At 47.9% G+C, this 26,907-nt stretch overlaps 2 protein-coding genes across 5 annotated transcripts in view; one reads left to right on the top strand and one right to left on the bottom strand.

Moving 5' to 3' along the window:
- Nucleotides 1–4,991, top strand: part of Slc7a1 (solute carrier family 7 member 1) — a 74,978-nt gene extending 69,987 nt beyond the window's left edge. For 3 of the 4 annotated variants that reach the window (XM_027413709.2, XM_027413706.2, XM_027413707.2), the window contains one exon: nt 20–157. In XM_027413709.2, coding sequence (XP_027269510.1) covers nt 20–123 — 104 coding nt within the window. In that variant the 3' untranslated portion in view covers nt 124–157. Of the gene's footprint in view, nt 1–19 lie in introns of all 4 variants that reach the window. The other variant, XM_027413708.2, reaches the window with a different exon arrangement.
- A 3,054-nt stretch (nt 4,992–8,045) lies between these two features.
- Mtus2 (microtubule associated scaffold protein 2) overlaps nt 8,046–26,907 on the bottom strand; it is a 371,456-nt gene continuing 352,594 nt past the window's right edge. Inside the window, exons 11-17 of the mRNA XM_027413702.2 lie at nt 25,410–25,624; nt 21,789–21,894; nt 19,322–19,395; nt 16,388–16,486; nt 14,634–14,753; nt 12,843–12,940; nt 8,046–10,757 (exon numbers count right to left, since the gene is read on the bottom strand). Of these exons, the coding sequence (XP_027269503.1) occupies nt 10,544–10,757; nt 12,843–12,940; nt 14,634–14,753; nt 16,388–16,486; nt 19,322–19,395; nt 21,789–21,894; nt 25,410–25,624 (926 nt within the window). The 3' untranslated portion in view covers nt 8,046–10,543. The remainder of the gene's footprint in view (nt 10,758–12,842; nt 12,941–14,633; nt 14,754–16,387; nt 16,487–19,321; nt 19,396–21,788; nt 21,895–25,409; nt 25,625–26,907) is intronic.

The following is a 26,907-nucleotide window of genomic DNA, read 5'->3' as shown; positions in this document are numbered from 1 at the left end:
TTCCCTCCCTACCCCGTAGGCTTCAGCATCTACTTCGGTTATGGACTGTGGCACAGTGAGGAGGCGTCCCTGGCTACTGGCCAGGCAAGGACTCCTGACAGCAACTTGGACCAGTGCAAATGACGTGAAGTCCCACCCACCAAGGTGACAGCGGTTGAGGGGTGCCCATAGAGGCCTGGGACCCTCATTCTCTCTCCACCCGTGCTGCAGGATCCGCTCACATCCCCAGCGTCACCAAAGGTGCTGTGAACTGGACTGCAGTCTCAGCCATAGCTGACATAGCCTGGCCAAACAGCCCTGCAGCCAGCTCACCACGTCCTGGCTGCTTCTGGACAGCTCCTTGGTCTCATTTCCCTCTGAACAAAGAAAGCAGCCCTTCTCCCTGCCATCTGCTGCTGCCTCAGCAAAAGGAAGCCCCCTTCTCCTCTTCCTTGGGAAGCAGGCCTCCCTCCCTCCCTGGGACCACCCTGGTATTGCTTATGTGCACACTCCAGACCCTTAGTGGGCATCTCTCTATCAGCCCAGTCAGGACAGACTCCCATCCACAAGATGCAAGATTAGTCCTATGAGACAGCATGTCCCCAGCAGTGCTATCCAGCTGCCAATCAACTGCAGAGGACCTAAAGAAGAGGAACTAACTCTCATCTTACTGCTTCCAGGCTGGGGTGATAGGTTGGGGCCTAGGTCCACACATCCTTTCCCAGCCTCTGTGACACCATGACAGCCCCCAGCATGGTGTAGGTCATTCATCTTGAGCACAGAAGATGGGAGGTCCCTAGAGGACTAGGGAACATTCTCTAGTTCCATTCCTGGCAGGGCTTGGATCTGCTTCTGCTGCTCTTGGCATCTGTTCTCACTGTCCTGAGTCACTGGAACATGAGGTTGTAATAGCAGGGTTGAGTCAGGCTCTTAGGTCTTCTGAGGCTCTTCAGACAGGTGGTAGCTCAATGTGGAGTTGTGACGCTTTTCTGGCCACTGACAAGATCCATGTGGTCTCTTACATCTAAGGAGTGCTGTGGAACCCTCCCATTGCTTGCCATGAATCACTCCACCAGATTAAGTTGGGGCTTAATGTTACCTTGGAAAATGGCCAAATAATTGCCAAATGCTTGGGGTCCTATTGCTATTCTCTTGTGTTCTCTGTCTTTCAAGTGTTGTGGCAGCTTTGCCTGCTGCGGGTGAGATTCCCACCCTGGCCTGGACCTTATGATCCCTGTGTATGCCTGCATTTCCCCTCCCCCACGCCCCTCAACTCTCCGGGTGGGGCATTAGGGCCTGCACTATTTCTCTTACTCTGTGTAGACAAACCAAGGATGATGAGAATGCTAGTGGAGTCTCATTTTAGAGCCATTCAGAGCCCACCCCCAACCCCCCATATTGGGGTGGGGAAGGCCAGTATTTTAGACTATTGTAAATGATGTCTTTGAAGCCTAGCTTTCTTTCTCATCTGGCCTTTGACACAAGTCTGGCAGAAACAGGCAGGATAACCTGATGGCGCTGTCTTCCTCTGCTCTAGAAGGTTCTTGGAAATACAAGATAGCATGTAGCCTACTTACTATATGCTATAGGTATGGCAATTGCCTAGCATTTGCAGGGCCTCAGGTTCCGTCTGCAGGACTACAGAAAATTAGGGAATTAGTGAAACAGCCTGGAGGCTGGATCAGCTAGTGGAAGGTGGCCAATCCAGGCCTTTGTGCAGGGCCCTGACCACCTCTTCCCGGTGCTTTGCCTCACAGGCTGAGAATATTTCAAAGGGAGTGTTGTAAGGCCCTAAAGGTTGGGTTTCCAAAGAAAGGTATTTAAATTTATGTAGATTGGTGCTGTAAAATGTTTTGATAAATATTAACTTATTTTGTTCAGGTCTTGATTATCTGTTGTCTTCTTAGGGCTTGTTAAATACTTGTCTGATTTTTTTTTCCTTGCAATTTTTCTAACTAGACAAAGAGGAAGAGGGTGCCCAGTGAGGTATTGGGAGATTTTTTTTTTTAATTTTAGTTGTTTTTTTTTTTTTTTCTTTAGTTTCTCTTTTGAGATAAGGTTTCACTCTGTAGCTGGCCTGGACTTTGGTTATTGTAGCCCAGGCTAGCCTCTGCCTCAGCCTTCCGAGTGCTAAGATTATAGATATGAGCCAGCACTCCTGCTTCACTGTCATTGCTTTCTGGATGAGACCTTCTGTCTGAGGCAGCCTAACAGTGTGTTTACAGTTGACATTTCAACTAGCAGCTTATAACCCACCAAGCGGGGAGCTGTACGTAGGGGTTTGATCCACCACCATCTCTCCTGAGGACCACTAATGGTGGCAGATCTGCACCTCTATCTCTCACTGTGTGATCTGGAAGCACACACAGGCCCTGGTTGTCGGGGGCTTCCTGTACCCACTCCACAGTCAGGAAAAGATGCTCAAGGGTGACTTGCATAGTAAGTTGATTGGCTGGCCACCATGCTGTCGCTAAAAGTGGACAGTTGCCAGGGGAGCTTTTTGGGGAGGGAGGCACAAAAACAGTGACACACAGAGTACTCCCTGAAGTGAGCCTCCAATATGCTTTTTCTCACATCATCAGTTCCTTCTCCTGAAAGGAAAACACACAAGCCAAAACCCGAAACAAGACACACTAACAAAAATCCCTCAGAACCTAGAAGGTAGCGTCCCATCTCTTAGCCCCCTACCCACTAAAGGTTCTTATTCTGTTGCACAGCTTGGCCAGTATCTCCTACCTAGTTGGGACGCCGGCGTTCTAAAGACAAATTCCCATGCCTTGTTTATCTCCAGCTAGAGTATTCACATTGGAAAGACCTGTTTTTCCATGAGTGTGTGCCCTTCCTGTCTCTGGGTCTAAGACTATGAAGAAGCCAACACCCAGGGAACTCTGCCTAGGAGTGGGGTACAAGATGTCTCCACCTTCCAGAAGGTGGCCTGGTGGGGAGGGGGTGCTGCTTATAGAGACACTGCCCCCACCCCTGTGTATATCCATGGAAGGATGCGTACACTCCCATGCCCATACCCCATCTCTGCCCACACCCTACAGCCAGCCATTGTGGGTCTACTTTGCAAACAAAGAAAAAGTAGAGTCCTGTCCCAGATAGTTCTCGAGGTTTATACTGTTCTTGGTTGCTCACAGTTTGGTTTTTATGGTGGCAAACACCCCATCATCTCATACCTTCATCTGATAGCCATCCAGTCCCCTGTGCTGATGACCATCCGCCTCAGGCTTGGTGGCCAGAAGTGACTGCAGGACTGTGCAAGACATTAGGCTTCTCCAACTGCCCTTAGTGACCAAGGGTTGGATACACTCCCTCCTGCACATTTGGCTCAGCCAGTGTGCACACCAAGAAAGTATGTAGCCCACTCCACCCTGTCTACCGCCTGCTGCTTTTCATGCACAGGGCTGGGAAAACCAGTGGGTATGTTTGTTCCTTGCCCCCTGACCCCAGGCAGACATTCTGAATTGGCCAGTGTTTACAGTCCCTCCTATCGAGGAACTCACCTAATACAGGATGAAGCTTGGAAACAGCAGTGTGAGAAACTGGTTCCTGGGATACACGGGCATGTCCCACAGGTCCACCCATACCTGTAGGCAAAGTCACAGGCACTGCTGGCCTGTGTACCTACAATGAAAAAACGCCTGGCTTTCACTGAGGCCCATCCTTTCTGACTTGAATGCCCCATGTCCCCGCAGATCTTTCTAATAAGAGCTAACTGTTCTGTTGGCACCTGAGCACTAGGGGATCTAAGTGCCAGGGTGCCCATTCCTTGGGGTGTTGGCAGGCGGTGGGCAAAGGAAGTTTGAGTCCACATCTGGTTGAGCTCCTAGCAAAGGGAGTCACTGGACAGAATACACAACACATGGAACTGTTACAGAATTCAAATTCAGAACTGAATGTATGTTATGTACAGTTATTTTATGTAATTCAAACCTTATGTTTGCTATTGTAATGAGATTGTATACAAGGCTCCTTGGGGGAGAGCAAGCTGTCTATTTCATTAGGCTTGTTTTTGGGTCACAGTAGTGACACAATGGTGGGGGTACAAATTGCTACACTCCTTAGGCCAATTTGGTCATGATGGATTTTTTTTTTTAAGGCAAAAAAAGTTTTACAGCTGGTTCTCACCTCCCTCACTCTAATCCGGTCTTTTTGTACCCACTGCTCCATTGAGCTGGGGAATATGGTGTGGCCAAGGGTCTTGGGACATAGTGACCAAGGAGTCCTCCTGAACCATTCTGTTACATGTGTTGAATGGCTGGCTAAAAAGCCCAGGGGAGATGAAAGACCACATCCATACATATTCTCAGGGCGCTGGCATGTCCAGCAGGGCCAGGAAGCAAGGTTTAGGAAGACATATATGGACTAATTTATTGACAAGGGTTACCTTTGTGTTCCTTGCCAAGCTTTTTGAGTTTGGGACTTATTTTCCCATTTGAGAAGTTATAATATATATATATATATATGTATGTATATATTTAAGAAATTTCCTGCTTCGTTTGTGCCTTGCAGCTTCGATGAGTTAAGGATCACAAAGGGTCATGATACTGATGAGGGTTGGTTTATTATCAAACCTGAATAGTCGTGGTTTCTCTGGGACAACTTTTTTTCCTTCTACTGAACATGGAGCCATTGTTAAAAGAATTGTGTGGTTTTTTTTTTCATTATGTAAATTGTATATATCTTTTTGCTTGTTTGAGGTTCTATTTTTCTAATAGTCTTCTTGCAGTTTCTTATAATGGTGACATTAGATTAACTCTGATGCTAACTGTAAATCAAGCTGGTCTCTGCTGGATTCCCGTGGTTTAATTATAGTTTATTTTAAGGCCAAGCGCAGGTTCATCCATCACCTTTTTAAAAAATGTGAACCTTATGTTTCCCCTCGTTGCTGAATACATTGTACACTGGCAACCCCCTCTGATATGCCTGTGTCGTAAACCCAAAGCTATTTTGTGGTACATTATCTCATGCTTCTGCAGATGCTAATAAATCCTGTCTGACTTTCCATGCGCACGGTGTGATCTCAGGTGTGCTAGCAGCTCTTGGCTGGTTCCCGAGAATGTTCCAGTCTGAAGGTCAAGGGCCCGCTTGGCGCCTTCAGTGTCTTTCCACTGCATTGCACATGGCTGGGGGCTCTACTACTATGGCCTCGGTTGTTCTAGAAGCCATTTGGGAAAGTCTTTAGGCCTGTCCTTCTAGATCCTTGCTGTCTCCTGACTTCAGCCCTCCAGACTTACCTGGGTTCAGGGCTGCAGAGTTCACCAGCCATCGATCTGAAACTAGAGGACTTTGGTCTCAGCAAACCCCCTCAGCCACACCAGCCTGGAGGAAACAGGTTTTGTGCAGAGCCCAGGCTGGGGATAAGATTGTAACTCATCTAAGGATGAGTGAGCCGGGCGGTGGTGGAGTACACCTTTAATCTCAGCACTCGGGAGGCAGAGGCAGGCAGATCTCCGTGAATTCGAGACCAGCCTGGTCTACAAGAGCTAGTTCCAGGACAGCCTCCAAAGCCATAGAGAAACCCTGTCTCCGGGGGGGAAAAAAAAAAAAAAGGGAAGGGCACACCATTCATTCATTCATTCATTCATTCACTCATTCATTTGTGGCACAGGAGGCAAGTTCAGCCAATTGGGCTTTCAGGCCCTACATGGAGAACAGCGATTCATATTCTAGAATGGGGCTGGAAGCTAAGCTTTAACCTTTGTGTTTTCCCAGGTGATAGTGGGAAGCAGCAGGCACCCAGGGGTGTAATTCTGGCACCAGAAATAAGTGTAAGGAATCTGTAATCTGTAAGGGTGCAGGTAACACATCCGGTGTTCCTCAACTGAAAGGAAAAGTATTGGCTCAGGACTCCCAAGACCAACTTCTCAGTACAAGGGAGATTTATTTGCCCCAGACGGAGAGGGAAAGGGGTGTTTATCCCAGAGGTGGGAAGGACTGACTCTGTATACAGGGGAGACAACTGTGGCCCATAGGCAAATGGCAGTTTATAATGGTAAAATGGGAAACACCATGCTAGGATGAGGTGTGTAATTTTAATTGGACATACTAATTAGGTGAGCCAGAGGGCGCTTTTTGATTGTTCGATTTCAATACTTTGATAGCTGGACCTTGGTAGTCAGCCTCAGGAGGATGGATTGGCCAAATAAAGAAACACCTTGGTGGCTAGCTTTAGGAATGTAATCTAAGGGTTCTTACCAAGGCAGAGGGAATGGGGAGAAGGGCAAGGCCTGCCAGAACCACATGCTCCAGTGAGCTAGCGTCCCTTCGTTCATTGATCACCTGGGGAAGCAGACCCAGGAGCTTGGGCAGTGTGGAAACAATGATGCGCAGTATTGGGGATACAGGGCACCTCTACTGTGGTGCAGTTACTGTTGGATACAGCTGGAGGTGGGGCAGGGAGGACAAGAATTATTCCAGTCCCATCTCACAGAAGTCACCCCAGGGAATACCCCATGCATTCTGGAACCTGAAGTTCTGTAAGAAAGAAGCTGTCAGCAAAGCGTGGAGATGCACACCTTTAATTCCACCATTCGGGAGGCAGAGGCAGGTGGATTTCTGTGAGTTCAAGCCAACCTGGTCTATAATCCCCCAAAAGCTACCACTTCTGGCCAGTTTGAATTGGGCTAAATATGGGCCCTGGTTCCTGCAGCTCCCCAGTGCCATCTAGAGGGTGACATTAGGTGTTACACTCATAGCCTTTAAAAGCATGCAAAGGCACCAGCAATTTTCAGAAAACCCTTTCTATTGTGAGGTCCGGATGGAACATCTTGTGAAGCCAACTTCCCCTCGCCCTGTTTCATTACGAAGCACTTCCAGTGAGTCCTATCTGCTCCCTTGTGGCTCAGTATTTTAGGATCTGGAGAATCTGTATGGCCCCATAACCTAGGGAGCTGCCTTAACTTTCATTTACATCTGCCAACTACACAGACCTGGGCAGAGTATAAGGCTGCAGGGGGCGGGGCATGACTGTTGTAGCCTATCAGCCCCTGATCAAAGGGAGTCCTTTCATGTCCCCGAGTTAAACTCATCCAGCAGGCTAGAAACACAGTCTGCATGTGCACAAGTGCACAGTTGAGGCAGACCCCAGAGTGGGCAGGCTCCGGACCTGATCACCATGTGTGAGGACCCAGAGACGACCATTCACTAACGTAGCACCTGTTTTAAGAACTCCCTAAAACGCTAACCATTGGGAGGGTGCCATCCGATGCCTGGGTTCCTACATGGCATGAGACAGATCTCCCACTCAGGTGAGCCAGGATCATCAAGGCTCCTTGGTTCAGAAAAGGTGATGAGGGGTTGGAGTCCCAAGTTTCCTCTATCTGCAATGAATCGGCCACAGGAGGGAACACAGTTTCCCACAACTGGTGTCAATCTTATTTCCTGAACGTGCCAGGGGCTGAGTCACCACCCTTTGTAGATGCTGGGATCAGCCATGTTTACCACCCAGGGTGGGGATGAAGACAGTGGATAGTGGCTACTAAAATGTGGGGGGCACTCTGTATCCCTGGAGAAACCAAAAGTTTAGGACATAGTGCATTATCAGTAGGTTTCTGTTGACAATTAGGGAAGCTTGGCTGACTGCAGGGGACCCTGGGGGTTCATCATGAGGTCAAGAAGTGACATGAACACAGGGACCACTAGTCAGCTACTGCTTGAAAGAGCAGACTCATGGTCTCCCCGCCATTCCCACACACTTAACCAAAATGAATACAGGGAACTGGAAAATTCAGATCTCCCTTGTGACCCTCAAGCAATGCCGAGCACCTGTGAGACTCTAGGGTCAGGCTAGGTTGAGCAAACTGGCCACAACCCACATTGGAAGGCTGGTGAGATGGGAAGAGCGGCTGATTTCGGACTGGAATAAGTAAACGCGTAAAAGAATAAGCACATGTGATCATGTATTTGAGTGCTTGGTCCCCAGTTGGTGGACTGTTGGGAAGGCACACAGATAAGTCCTGGAGCAGAGGAGTCAGAAGACTTTTCTTGGATTTCCTTGCTTCCTTGTCTGTCATCCCAAGCCTGAATGGGACATGTCTGTAGCTCCACACATCACATGGATATCATGGAAAATCTCTCAGGTTTGTTTTAATAAGCTTTAGAGTTCAACACAAATATGGAACACAGAAACTGGAGGGGCAAGAAAAAGAACATTGTGCCCCTTCAATTAATCCCAGAGTACTGGACTCCAAGTCCCACCCCCATCCTGACATCACCACTACCTGTTCCCAGCCCATGGCAAGTGAGTAGGGGCAGGCCAGGAGGATCTCCTGACTCCATAAAGACCCTACAAGTGTTTGACAGGTCCATCTGTGGCAGGAGGGGAGGACACAGTGTCCTAGCCTAGGGACGAGGACAGACACAGATTCCCACGCTGAGAGGTCCAGGTCATAGCAGCATGGAGACAGAAGGATCATGGAAGAGGCACAGCAGCTCTGGCCACCCGGATCTCAGGACTCAGTTCAAGTGGGGCACCATACGTGAGAGGTGTCTGTGATGGAGAAACAAAGCCAGGGCCATGGGGAAATTTGTTCAAGTGCCCAAGGTCGAGGCTGATTAGGGCAAAGCTCTAGTCCACCTAACGAGGGTACATAGTTCTAACACTGCTATCACTTGGACCACAACAGCCTAACATACTGTACCACATTCTATACTCACATCAAAGTCTGTATTGCTGAGCACCCGCCATCAGCAGGTACAGCTGTGGAGGCGGGTCCTAATTTGGAGAGCTAAGCAGCCACCCAAATTATGTCTGCAGGTTGTGCCTGCTAAAAGGATAAAGAACTGTGCATTGAACTGACAGGCATGAGCTACTCTTATGGAATGCCCAACTCAGTATCCCAGTATCATGCAGAGCCAAAGGAAGAGGACCTGTTTTCTTCAATGTGTATCTACTGTGTACGTCTCCAGAATGGGCAAGACCCTTGGAGGTTGCTATAGTCAGATGCACTTGAGACCAGGAAGCCCAACTTGGAGCCACAGGAGGGATGCAGACCACATTTGCCTCAGTGTCCTTGGACAAGATGACACCGTCCCCAGGCAGTTTCTTCCTGGTTCAATGGCTCTTCTCATCTAGGGCATGCTCAGACAGGCCCATGCTTAGGAAGTGAAGGGTCTTTGTCACATAAGGAAACAAAGGTATCATTATCACCACTGAATTGACTGATACAACTACTTCTCTTCTGTGGATCATGCTTCTAATCTTCCATAGCACTACATGAATACCTTTCATGTTCTAATTCTACCGTCTTAGAGACAAAGACCAGTCCAGCGGCTGCTGGCCACTGGCTGGCTGTTACACTGGCCTCCCTTATTTGGGAGGGCCTTTTGGGATTAAGATGGGACCACAGCCAGGTGCAGCCCTGGTGACCCTCCATCAGAAAGGACATGATCTAGCACCTTTAGAACCGGCTCCCCCAACCCCCATCCCCAGACAGAAAGGTTGGTTTCTGGAAGCCCTGACTAGAACCCCTGAGCCATCTTGATGTGTGCTGATGGGGCTGAGTCAAAGAATCAAACTGAAGATGGGGAGTGTTGCCCGTGAAGGGCAATGACCGGAAGACACGTCCTTATTCTGTGCCTGGTCAAACATGGCCCCTATGAGCATTCTTCCTTCATTAGGATGGGCTATGCACGGTCTTGATTTTCTCCAAGTTCATGCTCATCCTTACTACAAAGGTCACACTCCTCCGTGTCTTCCTGAGATTGCAATAATAGCTTGATGATGAACTCCAAGATGCTGTTTAGGGGGTGGGAGAAAGCTAAATTGGTGTTTTCAAAACCATAATGAATTACTAAGGGGAAAAACATGGGCCAAACCACTCGACCCGTCAGTGTTTCCCCTGTTACGTTTCATCTCTCAGGATGGGAGGGGGCACAATTAAATCCTGCAATGTGGTAACAGGGACCCCACCTCACATGGACTAAGAAGCTAATTGCTCCAAAGGCAGTTACCGTCTACAAATCGCTGGTGTTTATGTTAAGCAGGGTATCACCTGGCGGCAGATAGACGTGCTTCTACCTTTTTTTTTTTTTTTCATTTTTTTCTTCTCTATTTTGGGTAGAAATATTTTCAGGAAACTAGATAGAAATGCACGTTCATTTCCCAATAATTCTTAGGCACAACTTACAAAACTGCTGACCGTCACTAAAATATGTCAGCGCATCATGTTATAAAAAATGCAATTCAGAATCGCCACATGTGTATACCCACATGTCTGAATATACCCAAGCGGTAGTACAAGGAGGGTTCTGTGCATTCAAAACGGAGCTGTTTGCAACTGACCTATACCTTTGTTGTGAAAGTTCATCTCTCAAGAACAATGGGAGTTGCTTCTCTTTTGCCTCTAACTACACTAAAACATTTTTGGACACAGGACTCTGCTGCCTACACCTTTCTAAGTGCCAACCAATACCAGGACGGTCTCACACAGGGGTCAGAGAGGACGCTGCTAAGATGTATATGCAGCTACTGAGCATGCGCACAGGGCGGCCACCAGCACCTGGCCAGCACTCCCTCCGATGGACAGAAGCCTGAGCTCCTGTAGGTGGCAAAGCGATGTCATCTAGGTGTGGTGCTGACTCTGGCTGGAGAGGAGGGTCCAGAGGAAGAGCCTCTGTACACCGGGGATGTCGGGGACAATTTAATCGGGCTGGTTGGGTCCCCTGTTTGGAGTTTCCAAAGTAGTTCTTCATTGGTTCTGCTCAGTCTCTTCTTTTCCTGGGTCTCTTTCTCCACGTATTCCTGGAGATTAGCATTTTCCTCTGACAGTTGTCTGCATGGGGGAGAATGATGGTCAGGTAACAGACCTACCAGTGATAATCAAAGCAGGGTGCTGGGAAGAGGACAGGGGCCATACCTCACAGCTCACAGCTCTCTGCTGGGCTAGGGGAGGTGGTGCTTGTGCTCAGGGTAAAGTCTAGGGGCTGGAGTACAACAGAGGGAGATGGTAGGCAGTATGGGCATGCTGCTAGAGGCCCATAGGAAAGCCTGCCTTATAGAGATGGAGACTGCCCATGGCTATGGTCAGGGTACTGACTGACAGCTGCCAATCAGCTGGGGATATCTTCCCATTATCTCCTGCCCTGGGTCCATGCTTCTGTGACCAAAGTCTTTAGCTCTTCTGTGGAGCTACCTGTCTGCTGGACCACAAGCCCTAGAGAGCAAGATCAAGGCTCTGTTACCTTCTTGGCTGCCATTCAGCATGGTACCCAAAACCAGATGCCTTCTCACTGTTTGCTAATAAAGGGGAAAGAAAATCCAATTCTCTCTCTCTCTCTCTCTCTCTCTCTCTCTCTCTCTCTCTCTCTCTCTCTCTCTCTCTCTCTCTGTGTGTGTGTGTGTGTGTGTGTGTGTGTGTGTGTGTGTGTACACGTATGGCATGTAATGTCATAATGCTTAAGCTGCTGACTTTGTTGCATGTTTTTAATACTTTAAAAAAATTATATGTATAGGTGGTCTGCCTGCATGCATGTCTGAGAGCCACTTGTTTGCAGTGCCTTTGGAGGCCAGAAGAAGGTGTTGGATCCCCTGGAACTAGAGTCACAGAGGGTTGTGAGCAGCTATCTGGGTGCCAGGAATCAAACTTGAGTCCTCTTGAAGAGCAGCCAGTGCTCTTAACCACTGAATCACCTGTCTAGTTCATTTTGTATTTTTAACAATGACAGCCTCTTCAAGGAATTAGCATGACGTACAAACACATTTTACAACTGGATAGGTTAAAGTCCAGAAATGGTACTCTGGGCCAACACCTGCACTTGCTATCTGAGGAAGGTGGCTAGGTATGTGTGGACATGTGAATAGGTGGTGTGTAAATGAGTGCATATGTGTGAGAGTATGGGTGTGAATATGAGTGTAGGTGTGAGCATGTGTGTGTATGACTACACAGGAGTGTGTACACAGGAGTGTGTGCACATGGGCTTGTGTGTATATGCACAGGACGATACATAACGGCTGCATGGAGGAGACTGGTCCAGCTGAGAGCGGAAGGGCTCAGGCCTGAATCTCATTAGTGATGTAGAATAATCTTTTATACTGTAAAGCTGTGTCTAAGCCAAGGCACCTTCTAATTGGTTTAACAAAGAGCCGAATGGCCAATAGTTAGGCAGGAGAGGTTAGGTGGGACTTCCAGGAAGAGAGAGAGGAAGAGGAGATGAATCCAGGTGCCAGAAAGATGCCGGAGGACGTGAAGAGGAAACAGGAGGTTCAAGATGGAAGAGAGGTAAAAAGCCATGAAGCAAAACATAGATTAATATAAATGGGTTAATTAAGTTATAAGAGCTAGTGGGAGAAGCCTAAGCTATAGGCCCGGCTTTTAGAATAAATAATAAGCCTGTGCCATTTTGTGTGTGTGTGTGGGGGGGGGGGCAGGAGAGCTGGCTGGCGGGACAGAAAGTGACTGGTTACACACTAGAGTGACTTAGCCTTGCTGAACAAAATAACCTCCAGCTGGCCTCCAAGCTCTGTTTTCACCCCACTACTGGGGTCAAGGGGGATTCCTGATCCTTCCTTGAAAGCAAGGCTCCTGAGAAAAGATCCTGCAGGGACAAGCTAACCTGAGCTCTGGGAATCTACCTAGCCATGGTTCTTTTTAGCCCAGGGACACCCTGCTGATGCCCCTCTCCCAATCTCCAGGAAGCAATCACAGCCCCTTCTGTGGAGCCCCTGCTGTCCTTGCTTGTGGTCGGAACTGTCTTGTCCTAGCGGATGGGGCAGGTGTGACGTACAGCCAGGATGTACACTGAGGGGACACAGCCATGTGCTTTTCTTTTGCTCATTTGAGAGGCATCGGATTATTCAGGCTGAACACGGGGACATGCAGATTTTCAAGGACATGGAATCAGCAGCCAGGGGCACCCACCTGGTGACAACTGTGTTCTGGTCAATCCTGGCTTTGAGGTCTTCATTCTGCTGCTGGAGAACTTGGATCTTTTCTTCTAGGATGATATTCTTCTCCACCTAGGAGAGGGACACCACTGAAGGAACTCCCACAGGCCAGCAGCGAGCCAGCGGCCCTGGCTTCTACACTTGGGAGGATTGCCAGGAACAGTAAGTACTTCACTAACTGCTCTCCTCAATGGCCTTGTGGGCTGGAAAGTCAGATGAAATGGATAAGGGGCCAGCATTTTGCTTTTCAAAAAAAGGGAAGAGAAAATGTCAGACTGCACTGTAGGTAGTAAAAAGCCCTGTGGTACTCAGGTGGTAGAGGCAGGAGGATCACAAGTTTCAGACCAGCATGGACTATACAGCAAGACCCTAGCCGGAAAAACAAAAGCAAAACAAATAAGCTGTTCATTGGAAGTGGGCTATAGAACATTGTATAAGACAAAATATGGTGTGTGTGTGTGTGTGTGTGTGTGTGTGTGTGTGTGTGTATGGGGGGTATCAAGATACACCTCTAAGAAGTGTTAATAGTAGAAGGAATGTGATTTTTTTTTTGGTTTTGTTTTCTTGAGACAGGCTTATCTCTGTTTATCCCTGGCTGTCCTGGAACTCAACTGTGTAGACCAGGCTGGCCTTGAACTCACAAAGATCCACCTGCCTCTGCCTCCAGAGTGCTGGGATTAAAGGTGGGGCTAGACTATATCTTAATTTTCTTATTTTTGTTTATGTTATAATTTCCTATAATGTCCTTTCTTCTTCTTTTGTAGTAGCAAATAATTATTTTAAAATAATAAACAAAGGGGTCTGGAGAGATGGCTCAGCCACTAAAAACATGTATGGCTCTTGTGGACCTGAATTTGGTTCCCAGCACACATGTCAGGCAGCTCATGATCAATCACCTGTAACTCTAGCTCCAGGGGGATCTTCTGGCCTCAGTAGGCACGACACTCACATGCATATACCGGCACACAGTCATGAACATAGAGACATAATTTTTAAAAACTCTAAAAATAATAATAAAGAAAAAAATAATAAACTATTTAAGGCTTTGGGCCTTGCATAGGTCAGTATCTCCAAACCGTGAATTCCTTTCAGGAACACTAGTCCTTACCTGGGTCTTGGGCCTCTAGGAGGGGGCAAAACATGGCTCTGTTTCCCTAGGGGTTTCCCTGGGCTAGTTCCCAGGAACCAAGCAGAGGACTGAGGTCCAAAGCCTTTATTATAAACTGGATGCTCCTACCCCTCCTCGGGAGCTATGCTGAAGCCCCTTCTCTGAGGTGACAGTACCAGGATGTAGGGTCTTTGGAGGTGACTGGCTCACGAGGGTGGACCCCCATGACTGAGATCTCTGCTCCTTCTGCCACGAGAGGATTTGGGGACTTTCCTCCAGGGATGCCACGTGGGTTCAACCACTCACAGTCTGGGTGCAACTGTCCTTTCTGAGGCTTCTCTCTTGTGCTCATGGCAGCACAGGTGAGCTATTGGAAAGGAAGGACAGAGCTTTGCCCAGGCCTGGTGCATAGCAGTGATGGACAGTTCCTGTGCCGCCTCGGTGGTGGAAGGACATGGCAAAGACGGGTGAATTAACAAAAGGAGGCACTGGGGCTCCTTTTCAGAAGTCTTGCTGTGTGACAAGGGCTTCCAGGCACATCTGTGTGTCCTGTTCACTTGTGAGCAATAAGCAGCGGGGACATGCCTCCTGAGCACTGTCATCGGTGAGGACACTGAGTCACAGCGGTCAGGCTCTGGAGCAAGCAGACCAACTCACCAGCTTTTCCAGCTCTATGATCTTCTTCTCCTGCAGGTGGATTTGCTGGTTCTTCATCTCCAACACCTGCTTCAGGCTCTGCATATCTTCTTCCAGGTGCTGATACGGAGCCAATGCAATCTACGAGGGCAGAGAGGGTGCACTTTATGTCAGGTTCCTGGGTGAAGCCCACCGCGACCCAAGGTTACGAACCGGCTCGGTGTGGTGTTGCCATGCTCCCTCCAGTGTGTGGCCACAGCATCTGTGAGGGAGCAGGAACCAGCACCTCCGATGGGGACTTCCTGGGATAACATATGCTCTGAACATCCTTCCAGGGGGCTTGATTAATGGGGCTCTAGGTCCTCACCAGAGACCTATACATAGTCCCCATCAGCTCGTGCATAGGAAATAAGCCAAATGGTTTAAAAAGCAATGTGGATGGGGAGATCTCACAGGGCCTCGTCCCTGGATGAAGAGCTATGGGAAGTCAAGGACTACTGAGAGAGGGAGAGTCAGTCTTCTCCAGGAATGAGCCCCCTGATAGGTTCTCCAATCCCAAGTGGTCAGCCCCAAGCACATGTACATACAAGCAACACTGGGTGGACTTGGCAGGTTCTGTCTGTCTGTCACAATAATGATCAAAGTTGAAGAGGGCATGGAGGAGTTGGGGTGGAAGAGTGTGGAGTGGAAACGATGCAAATGTAGTATTCATTCAGGGATGGCATTCTAACAATAATAAATGTTAAGGAAAAATTATACTTGTTCATTGTATTAAAGATACTGTTCCCTGGTTGTTGGTTTTTTTTTAAGCTATTTATGAGAATGAGGCATTAGGGTTGGTGGATGTAAGCAGTAAAAAGGAGGGACATCAGGTGGGGGGGGGGCTGGAGAGATGGCTCAGAGGTTAAGAGCACTGACTGCTCTTCCAGAGGTCCTGAGTTCAATTCCCAGCAACCACATGGTGGCTCACAACCATCCGTTATGAGATCTGGTGCCCTCTTCTGGTGTGCAGATATACATGGAAGCAGAATGTTGTATACATAATAAATAAATAAAATCTTTAAAAAAAAAGGCGGGACATCAATTGGAACTGGAATTTCAGGCAGACAACATTGAAAAAATTCAAGCTAGCTGTGGCAGCTTAGGCTTGTAATCCTAGCCACTCAAAGAGGCAGAGGCAGAAGGATGGAACGTTCAAAACCAACCTAGGCAGTTTCGTGAGACTCTCTCAAAATGTGGAGGGGGGAGTTAGAGATTTGGCTCAGCACTTGCCTAGCACTCATGAAGCCCTAGGCTCAATCCACAACACCACCCGGTAAAAACAACATATTATTTCAGTAGGAGATGCTCATTCTCAACTTTCACCTATTGCCAACACCACCAGATGGTAGATTTTCCAGATATTCTTGAAAAACATTACCTTCAATCTTATAACTCACACCTTAGCTGCCCTGTCCTGTGCGAGCCTAAAGTGAAGTTGGAGAAGCAGGAGGTGGGCTGTGTCCAGCCAGAGAGTTTACATCATAGGCACCCAGGGACCCTGCCTGAGGAGTGCTGTGGGATTTGGCAGAAATGGCAGGTTGCTGGAGAGCCCCGTGGTTATGGTCTGTCTGTTTCCAAGAGAGGTGCTGGCAGGTACTGTGTAAACATCCCAACGAAGTTGAGACCAGCCTTCTCTGCAGCAGCAGCTTTCAGTATGGAGGCCTCGTCCTTAGACTGCAGAGGAAGCCAGCTCATGTCCCCACCTACTGGGTGGCCTAGGCAGCCATTACTACCTCCAGCTGTTCCTCCGTGGTCTTCCTCAGCGCTTCCTCAAAACGCTGGGCTCTGTCCCGCAGAGATTGGCTCTGAAAAGTCAGCGTGTCCACCTGGTCCTGCAAGTGACAAAAAGAGATGTTCCCCCAGGGGCCACATGGATGGACACTGTGGACTGGGCAGCCAGGGGTGGGTGTGCCAGTTAGTTTTCATCATCTGGACACAAGTTGGGAAGGGAGAATTTCAATTGAATTGCCTCCATTGGATTGTCTGTGTGCTATTTTCTCCAGTAATGATTAATGTGGCTGGGCCCAGCCCATTGTGGGTGGAGCCATCCCTAAGCAGATGGTCCTGGGCTGTATAACAGATAGCTGAGCAAGCCAGAACAGTAGTACTCTGTGGTCTCTGCATCAGTGCCCACCTCTAGGTTTCTGCCTTGAGTTCCTGTCTTGGCTTCCCCCAGTGATAAGCTGTAACCTGTCAGCCAACAAATCCTTTCCTCCCCAAGTTGCTTTGGGTCAGTGTTTTATCACAGCAACAGAAAAGCAAACATGGGAGACAACCGGCTGCTCTTCACCAGGATGCCCGAAATTCAGGTTCACTGCTGAAACGCAACTGATCTTTCTGACTTCAGGCAGGGCTGCTCTATGAGGTCCAATTCTCTCCCCACTAGACCAGCAGCCCTGCCTTGTGGCAGCAGTCTGTGTGTGCTGAAGGGATGAAGGCATGCCTATGGTACATTCAGCTCTTGTTTGGTGGGCTTCAGATCAAATGTGGCTAAGGAGACCCTCTCACCTAACCTCAGCCACAGTGAAGGTGATGTCACCACAGCACAAGAAGGGTGCTTGCCAGTGGCTCTGAGCTCTCTATGACTAAAGAGCACCTCTTCCTCTACAGATCACTTACTGAGGAGCCCACAGGTCACCTCAATGGCTCCATTTCTGCTGGATTAAAACACAGGGGCCAGGGCCTCTCATGAACTCCTCTGGCAAGAGACTCGGCCTCCATCAGTGATCAGGAGCTAGGACTTGCAAATAAGGTGACTTTGCACACCAGCCCCACCAGTGGGCCAGCCGAATGTGCCAGCCCCCAGGGATGCTTTTTTCATTCACCATGGCAAACAGCCTTGGTTTTCAAACTGCCCTGGGCAGGTTCATTTCCCTCTCTTCCAGTTACTTGCCTTTCATATTTAAGAAACAAAAGCCCCTATATCGACGTTAAAAGCACATGGGGATGATATAGCTGCCACTGGGAGTTTGTGCTCACATGAGCTAAGGGGTGGAAATGTCAGTTTTGAAGAAGCTCCTCTGGGCCAGCACTGGGCTATGACACCATTGCCTTTACCTTCCAGAATGGAATATAAAATGTCTCCCACATCATACTTCTCAGGAGTTACTTAAGGAACACACACACTCTCTCTCCCAGGGCTGGAATTAAAGGTGTGTGTCACCACCACCCAGCAGGAAGTATCTCTTGTAAGCCTCTTTCCCACCATTAAAAACCCAAACAATACAAAAGTCTAAACAATCACTACCCAGGATGGATCTATACCACCCAACTGACATCTTTCTGCCTTGTTCACTATTCAAAACAGACTTGCAGGGACGGAAGGACTCTGCAGTGGTCAAGACAGGATGGAATGATTTTCAGCCCGGGTTGGCTACTTTACATCATTCTATTGGTGTGGCCCAGCACAGGCCTCTCAGAAGTCAGCAAATGGTATACTAATAATAAACATCACACTGCTGGGGTTGCTTGTAGCAGCTGTTTCTCCTCCTCGGCTCTCACTACAAACCAGCCCAGTTTTGTTCTGCCTCACATCTTGCTTTCCTTCATCTGCACATGTCTTGAGGAAGTTATGTTATCCCCATTTTACAGGTAAATAACTGAGGTTGGCAGAGGGCACATTGTTATCCCAGATCTAGAGCCAGAAAGAACTGGCAGAGTGGAGGTTTGAATCTCTAACTGCCCAAATGAGCAGTTTCTCTGGCTGTTTAGTAGCATTAGGAAGTTGGCTTCAGTGATTCTATCTTTCACACACCAATATCTGGCTCAAAAAGTTTCTGCTTGGTGGAGAGTTACAGAATTGCATGGCCTTTGGGTGCCAGGGTAGAAAGGACTCGGTGACATGCTAGACAAGCACTCTGCTGTTGAGTTGCACTCCAGAACATGTTATCTGCAGTGTTATCTCTGTGACCCTGGACTCTTTCCGTGTGGGATGGACTTATTGTGACAGAGATGTCACTAAAGAAGCAAGATTCTCGCATACACGTTATAGTCATGGGAACAGTCTTCCCAATTTCCAGACACTCGTGACCGTGACATTTAAAAAGCCGTCATCTCTAGTCAAGCTCTCCCCAACTGGGATCAGGGCTGGGCTGTCCCGTTGCCGTGGCTTCCCAGGCAGCTGGCTCTAACACTGGAGCTGCTGCTGGCCTTTCAAAGGCAGTTGGCTGGTCTCTAGGTGGCAGGAGGGAAATGAACATGCCTAGGACACTCCACACTCCCCCCTGAAGACCAGGAGGAAGCCAGGCAGCTCAGCTGCCATGAGACCAACACTGTCCCTCAGGCGACAGTGAAAGGCAGCAAGGGTGTTTTTCATCCTGCCCATCTCCAGGTAAACGCCCAGGGCGTGGTCGACCAATTCCCACCTTTGCAACATCACTCTTGTCTAGAATTTTCTCTTCCTACCTCCACCCCACTTTTCAGGCATCTCTGACACAGTAAATGCCCATTAACTTCATTAGTGTTCTCTGACTGCATTATTCATGAGGCACAAGGGGCTTCTTGGTGCTTTCACAGTTTCCCCACAGCTCTGTCAGGAGAGAACCAACTTCTAAAGGATGGGGGATATGTTTCCTTTGTCTCCATATTCCAGTACATAGCAGGGGTCAAATAAATGTTTGCAAGTGAGATAATGCTGTGGTTGTTCACCAGCTTAAGGAAATACTAACCTGTAATGACAGTCGAAGTTTTTCAAAGTTTTCTTCCAATTCCTTCTTCTCAAATTCATGGGTAGCCATCAATTCTGGAAAGAAAAAAAAAAAATCAAATCGCTAAGTGGGCCTTTCTTTTGAAAAGCATGAAACAAGACTGTTTGGGCAGGTGAGGACACGTGACTAGGGGACACAAATGATGGACGGCTACAGTAGATTCAAGGTTTCCTCTGCTCATGTGAAATTGACTGTGGTGATACCAATGTGGCTTCTGAGAGAAAGGAAGAAGTGAGCGGGGAAAAAGAGAGATGAGGGAGGGGAAGGAAGGAAAGAGGGAAAGCGCACACGTGTGCGTCAGTGTTTGCACACACACACGTGTGTCTGCTGCACCATCTTGGCCATGTGAGAGCCTTTGTCAACAGCACCATACCCTACCTTTGCTAATAGTGAAACTGGTGATATTCTTTCGTTCCCGGGATTTGCCCTCCCAGCTTCAAAGCATCCATGTCGGGCTGAGGAAAGAGCTTTCCAAGTACCGTGCAACTGGAGGAGACTCTTGCCAACCATGCTTGATGCCAGATTCACAAGAGGAATCAGTGCTGTGTCAACAAGGACATCTGGTGGCCTCTGGGCCACCCTCTGTGGACTAGAGGATTTACTTGAACAAAGACTGGTTATAAGACACTTGGCCTGAAGGAAAGGTTGACTGCTCTGTCTCTCTTGGGGGGTGGGGTGGGGGAGATAACCATGCTCTGTGTAAAGCCAAATCCAGACGAAACTTACAGGTTACGCAGGTGAAGGTGATGGAGGTGATGAAGGTGGCATGGGTGTTGTAGATGTTAAGCAAATGTATTCTGTTCCCTCCAGATAGGAAGAGTCTTATCAGATGGGTGAGGCTCATCTCACCCTGGCTAGACTAGCAATTTGTTTTCCTGGTATGATAGATGTGTGTTGGTCTCCTTAATCTGCCTAGGTCCTGTTCTTGGAACGAGAGAGTCCTGGATACTAGCAATTACCATTTGGACCACCGAGAACTGTAATTAGGAAAATGTGTATGGTTTCCATCATCTCAGGTCTTTAACTATGGTGACAAGGGCTGTTAAGAATTGAGTTTTCATGACCAAAGTTTTCATATCTGGAAAAGTAAAGTTTGTGTGGATTTCATTGACTTTATTTTTTATATTCATTGTATTTTGTGTGTTTGCTCACATGTATGTATGTGTGCCATGTGTGTGCCTGGTGCCCAGGAGTGAAGGTCTTGTATGTACTACAGTTGGATTTTGAGTGTCCCTCCAAGGTCCACCTGTGAAAGAGGCCATGGTTGTGGAACCATTAAGAAGTAGCATCTCCTGGGAGCTCTTTTGCCTGTTAAGTGGCTCAGCTCCAGGACCTGTTCTTTCTATGAAGTACTACCTCACTGGGATCCATAGCAACAGAGCTGACCAATCACAGATCAGAATATCAGAAACCGTTTACAAATGGTTCAAGTATGTTCTGACAGTAAGGTTGGCTAACATAAAGTATGTGTAAGAGAGTGATCACATCACACACAGGAAGTCAAAGAGACTGCTGTCCCCATCCCTTTTGAGGCCTCATCCCTAATGACCTAAGGAATTCTTGCTAGGCTTTCTCTCTCAAAGGCTCCATGGCTTCTCATTTTGTCACAACAGGGAACAAGCCTCTGGCTCACAAGCCCATCGGGGGTCACAAGTCACAATTAAACCACTGTACAAAGATGATTAAGTTCCCAAATGAGGACAGTAAGAATCTATAGACTTAAATTTGCTACATGCTGAGTGTGAACAAAGGGTAAGAACTCTAGAGATGCTACCATTGCTAAGAGCATTACTTGGGCACTTAGTCTCATCAGATTATATTCAGAACAAGGCCCAAGTTGTCTGTGCCTACCAGAAGGATAGCCCCTGATGCTGACTCCACCTTGAGTTACCCAACGAGCTGTAAAAAAAACTCATACCTTCTGGGTGGTGGTGTCACATGTCTTTAATCCCAGCACTCGGGAAGCAGAGGCAGGCAGATCTGTGTTACTTTGAGGCCAGCCTGGTCTACAGAGCGAATTCCAGGACAGACTCCAAAGCTATACAGAGAAATTCTGTCTCAAAACAACAACAACAACAAAAATCTCATACCCTCACTGAATGTGGAATTCAGGCTGGTAAGAATCTCAAGGGGATTTAACATTCCCTCAAGGTTTATATAACTCATTTGGAGGATAGAAATAGCTGCCTGGATTCATAAGTTTTAGACATGGGCCTGGGGATAGAACTCAGGGTCTACTGCATGCTAGCCATGCTTCCCCAGCCCTGCACTAAGCCTTGCTTTCTACTTCTTCTCCTCTCAGGAATGAACATACAGGCTGCAGCGGAAAGATAAAAGGACAGAAAAGAAGGAGAGGAGGGATCTTTTGCTCTGTCCCCAGATGGGTTCAGCTTGCCCACTGGCCTGCTGCACACAGGCTCATAGATACCTTGAACTTTGTGGTCATGGTCATCCTGCAGGATCGTGATGGCAACTGTGTGGTTATTTTCCATCTCCAGCAGAGCAGCCTCGTGGCTGGCAGTGATGTCTTCCACCTGGAGGAAAGACATGGTTACTGTTTATCCAGGGAGCTGGGCTGGCTGTCGGGAATATCTTTGGTGCAAGTCGATAAGAAGAAAAAGTCAGTTGTCCTGCCAAAGATAAGTTACTCCACTGAGATGACTGACACTCCCAGTCTAGTACCAAAGTGAAGTCAGGATCTGTGGTAAAGTGACATTTCCTGGAGCCACTGCCACAACCTAGCTCATTGCAGAAAGATCGAAGTTCAACTCAGCCAGGCGGTGGTAGTACACATTTTTAATCCCAGTCCTTGGGAAGCAAAGGCAGGCAGATCTCTATGAATCCAACCAAGACCAGCTTGGTCTACAGAGCTAGCCGAGGACAGCAAGGGCTACAAAAAGAAACCCTGTCTTGGAAAACTAAAGCAAACCAAACCAAACAAACAAAACAATGAAGTTCCACCCAGGAAGGACTGTCCTGGCCAACTCTGTAGAGTCCTGGACCAACCCATCACATGCTCTTTCTTCAACCTTCAAGGAAGTGGTGGGGCAGAAAAAACATTTCTCCATCCTCTTCTGAAGTTTTCCTAGTGTCAGGTGAGTGGGAACTGCTCTCCCCAAAGCTCTCAGAGTCTACCCACTCCACCTCTATGAGGTAAGTATTTTATACCCATTTTGCAGATGAAGAAACCAAGGCTTAGGTTTAAAATGTTTCACCCAAGAACTAGTAAGTGGCAGGAATAAGCAAGTGCCTCAAGCTCTGTCTGACCCAAGTGGTACTGTTATCTCAAACACACACAGTGACAGCATCTTCTCCAGGTACCACCAGCAAGTGACATGTTAGGACCCCCTCTCCAGTTCCCAGGTGAGGCCAGTAGGCTCACACATGTCCTCTTCACCTATGTTGTGAGCCTAAGCTTGCCTTCCAGATTGCCACCTGCTGGGCCTCCCTGCTGACCAGACAACTTGGGGCTGCTCCTGTGAAGGGTTTCCCACTCTCTGCTTGCAGGTATATTTCCAGGAGTTTAATCACAAGTGTGTTGCCCACCCCATATGTTTTTGTCTTCACTTTTGATTTCAGTGCTGATGACTAAGCCCAGGGTCCAGAACCTTGGACATGCTAGGCAACCACTCTGTCAAACAGTGACACAGCCAGCCTCATTTTCATATTTTCTGATTCTCCTATCCAAAGATTGCATTGCCTACAGTGTTTACTCTTTTGTTTGTTTATTTGGTTTGGTTTTCACATTTTATTGGGGGGTCAACAAATTCCATCAGTGGGGATATTCATAGATTCTTCAGCCATTCCAGGCTTGGGTCCTAAGAGTCCTGGGAAGTGGCTGGGCACATCCAGCATGTTCCCATTATTTTGCATAGGCCCTGAGCAGTTGTAAGGTGTGACCAGATTGATCATGGTGGCATACTTGGCGTAGGGGCTAAGTTGAAGCATAATGATAATGACAGCATATACGGGACTAGAAAGCACGAAGCTATATTGATCCTGATGATGTCTGGACAGTGAGACTCTCCAGAAATGAGATTTGTTAATTCTTATTTATAATAACAAAATAAAATTAGTTATTTTTGCGTCATTGCAACCACACACCCCAAAGGCAGACTAAGAAGACCTTCTGCTTGATTTACCACCATGCTTGCAAATGGCTCTTCTTGATCTGCCATCACCTTCAATCTGCTTACTGTTTTTAAAAATCATTTTGGTCATTGTTTTAACTTCAACTGTAAACCCTACTGGAGTAAATGTTCAGGGTACCCTCTCCCCATGACAGCAAGCCTCTCCTAGACATAATACAGGTGCAGTGTTTATCCAAATTCTTTGTCAATAATCTCTTATCCTCTTCCACTGCACACTGTAACAGTACATTATGTGTGTATGTGTACATACACACATACCTTCACATCCAAAACCAGCTTAACAATAACAACAACAACAAAACCCCAAAACCAACCAAACAAAAACCTGAAGAAAGCTGGAAGAAGGAGCCTTTCTTTGTTTCATGTTGTCTTACAAATAATTCAGTAATTCAGTTTATTTTTTGAACTACAATTGTATCAAAACCTGATTATTTTAAAACCACAAATCCAAATAAACATGTCCTAGGTCCTCAAGTTCTTTGGTGGCCCCATTAGGGACACATTGCTTCTAGCTGACAATATTTGGCCACCTCTGTGGAAACCTCATTTCTCTGGGATAATTCACATAGTTTCTTCTGTTATATGTTCTCTACAAGAAAGGAAACCTGCTTTAATCAACACCTGGGAGTGGGTGAGGTAAGCGTGTGTGTAATACCTGATGAGGCCTGAAGAGGGCATTAGAACCCCCCAGAGCAGGTGGTTGTGAGCTGAGAATTGAACCTGGGTCCTCTGGAAGAGCAGTCAGCACTCTTCACCACTGCACATTTCTCCAGTCTCCAGAGTTTTTCTATTTAAAAGCTGTACAGACCTAGTTCTTTGGAGAAATGGCTACACCCTGTAGCAGGACTCCATTCTAGAGTCAGCTTGCTGCTGAGCAGGGTCTAGGTGCAGAGGCACCAAGGGAGGAAAGCTGTCACCTCAGCCGAGCAAGGATGAGGGTGTGGGCTTTACTTTCAGCCTCATGCCAGAGGCAATTAACTGGGGCTTTGCGATTCATTTAGAGAAGATGTATTTTGAATGGAGCATCACGTGCCCTCGTTTTCTCATTAAATTCAGACCAGATTAAACTCCCTTTTGCCTCCATCCCAGATACACATCCTCATTAGAGGAGCCAGAGGGAGCCAGCCTGTGCTGACTCCTGCACCCGCCTGGGAGCTTCCAACAACCAGGAGCCCATGCCCCTACTTCACCCAGCCAGCCTCCTAGATACCAGCCCAGAGCAGAGAGCAAGCAGGCTGCGCTGGAGGTTCCAGGCTGACTCTATCTGGTTCCCAAAGTGGCCCCTCTTCAGCCTGAAGGGCAGGTGTCCACGAGAGCCCCGTCTCCCCAGTACCACCTCTTCTGAGCACAGGGTCTCTTGTGCCAGACAGTGAGGTCCTGAGGCCTCATTCTGTTTGTGTAGAGTGTCTTCTCCTGTAGGGAAGATGTGGCTGATTGGGTAGGCGGGTTAAGGAGACATGACACAAGGCGATAGTCTCTACCTGTTCAAAGTCCTCAGGGGGTGCTGTTCCTGCCCATTCACCCACCACTCACAAGAATGAGTTTTTAAAGAAAATGGAGGAGGGGGTTTTAGTGAGATGAGTTAATGAGCATTGATGAGAAACGCACGCTTCAAAGATGAGTGACTTCTGCTCACGCTTCAGGCGACAGAATTCTGATGGCTTATTTATCCCTGGGACTGTCTTCTTACCTCTAAAATGGGGATAGGAATGGCCGTCGGATAGGATGATAGAGCCAGTGTACATAAGGTGTTGAAAGTAGTGTCTATGTACGTGTTTGTGTACTACCTCTGCCACAAAGAATACGTGAAGAACAGATGACCAATAAGGGACAAGTGTAAAATTGCAATCTTAGGTAAGTTCTCCCATGACTGGTGCTGAGCCGTCTGGCCAACTCACCTGCTCCTGGTGCTGGCAGCGCATGCGCAGCAGCTGGTCCTGGTGCTCCGCCTGCAGGTGCGCGCTCTCCGCCTGGAACTGTTGCTGTAGCCGCTCCTGCAGCTCCTGCACTTCGGCCTGCTGCTGCCAGCCCAGCCTCCTCAGCTCCTCCTCGAACCGCCTCTCCAGCGCCTCCTTCTCCTTCTGCAGTTTCTCACACTTGGCGGTGTTGAAGGCTGCAGAGAGCACGAAGTTCTTTAGCACAGTGGGGAGCAGCCGCTGCGATGACCCACCACGAGCCCACCTGAGGCTTTCAAAAATAAAACTGAAACAGGAACTCCTGGGCCGGGAGGATGCCTGGCTCAGCATGCACGAGGCCCCAAGTTCCACTCCTAGCACCAAAAACTGATTAAAGAAGTAAACAATTAAAAAATGCGTGGTGGCACACGCATTTAATCCTAGCGCTCTAACATTTAATCCTAGCGCCCTGGAGGCAGAGTCAGGGGATCTCTGTGATTTCGAGGTCAGTCTGGTCTACATAGCAAGCTCCAGGTCATCCAGGGCTACACAGTGAGGCTTTGTCTCAAAAATAAGTAAATAGAGAAATAAATAAACCACAAACACCTCAAAACCTAGTTTAGCACAATATATTATCACAAAAGACTCTCTTCCACTGAACCATCTGAGAATAAGATGCCAATCCTACTATGCCCAAATTCCCTAGCATGTATGCCCTACTTACCCACAAGGCCAGCACACTCACGAGATCTGTGACACAATGGTGCCACCCAGTGCTCAGAACTGTTGAAATTTACCCAGTCAAGGCTCGATTGATACAGCTTGCGCCCCTTATTGTTAGACAATTGTTTTCAAGACTTGTTGATACAGATTATAGTACAGATAATACAACAAACATGTTCGCTCATATGCCTGGTCACTTTTCATTAGGATGAGCTCTCAGGAGTGGAAGTCACAAGGCTTTAAAGACTATGGGTGTCAACATCCAGTGGTTGCTGCTTTCTCTAAATTTCACAGTTAGCTGTGAACCTGTGACCACTAGGGGGCAGCATAGCACCTGAAACGTGCTCTGGGGGACACACTGCCCTGAATGACTGACTTACTTTCATCCTAAATTCTTCTTTTTGGAGAAAATGTTAAGAGGAGAAATAAAAGGAGTGGCTAAAAATGAACTCCGAGGTGTTCATTTTTCTCTGAGGAGAATAAGTCAGAGAGCCACCAGCCCGTCTGTTGTGTTTGTAGAGACACGCTACTCCTAGGGCATGCTGGCTGCGTGAAAGCTGGCTCAGACTAAATAGAAGTTGGCATCTATATCCTTGCCTTATCTAGACAGGGTATCACAGAATGAGTGGTGGCTTGAATGAGAAATGTCCCCTGTAGTTTCAGACATTTGATCATTTGGTCCCCAGTGGGTGGCTGTTTGGGGAGGCTTAGGAGGCACATGCAACCTTGCTGTAGGACGTATATCACTGTGGGCAGGCGGGCTTTAAGCTTAAAAGAA

This window comes from Cricetulus griseus, chromosome 4 (genome assembly GCF_003668045.3).
Source record: "Cricetulus griseus strain 17A/GY chromosome 4, alternate assembly CriGri-PICRH-1.0, whole genome shotgun sequence".
Lineage (NCBI taxonomy): Eukaryota > Metazoa > Chordata > Mammalia > Rodentia > Cricetidae > Cricetulus > Cricetulus griseus.
The sequence above is the reverse complement of the archived record's forward strand: the minus strand, read 5'-3'. Positions and strand labels throughout refer to the sequence as shown.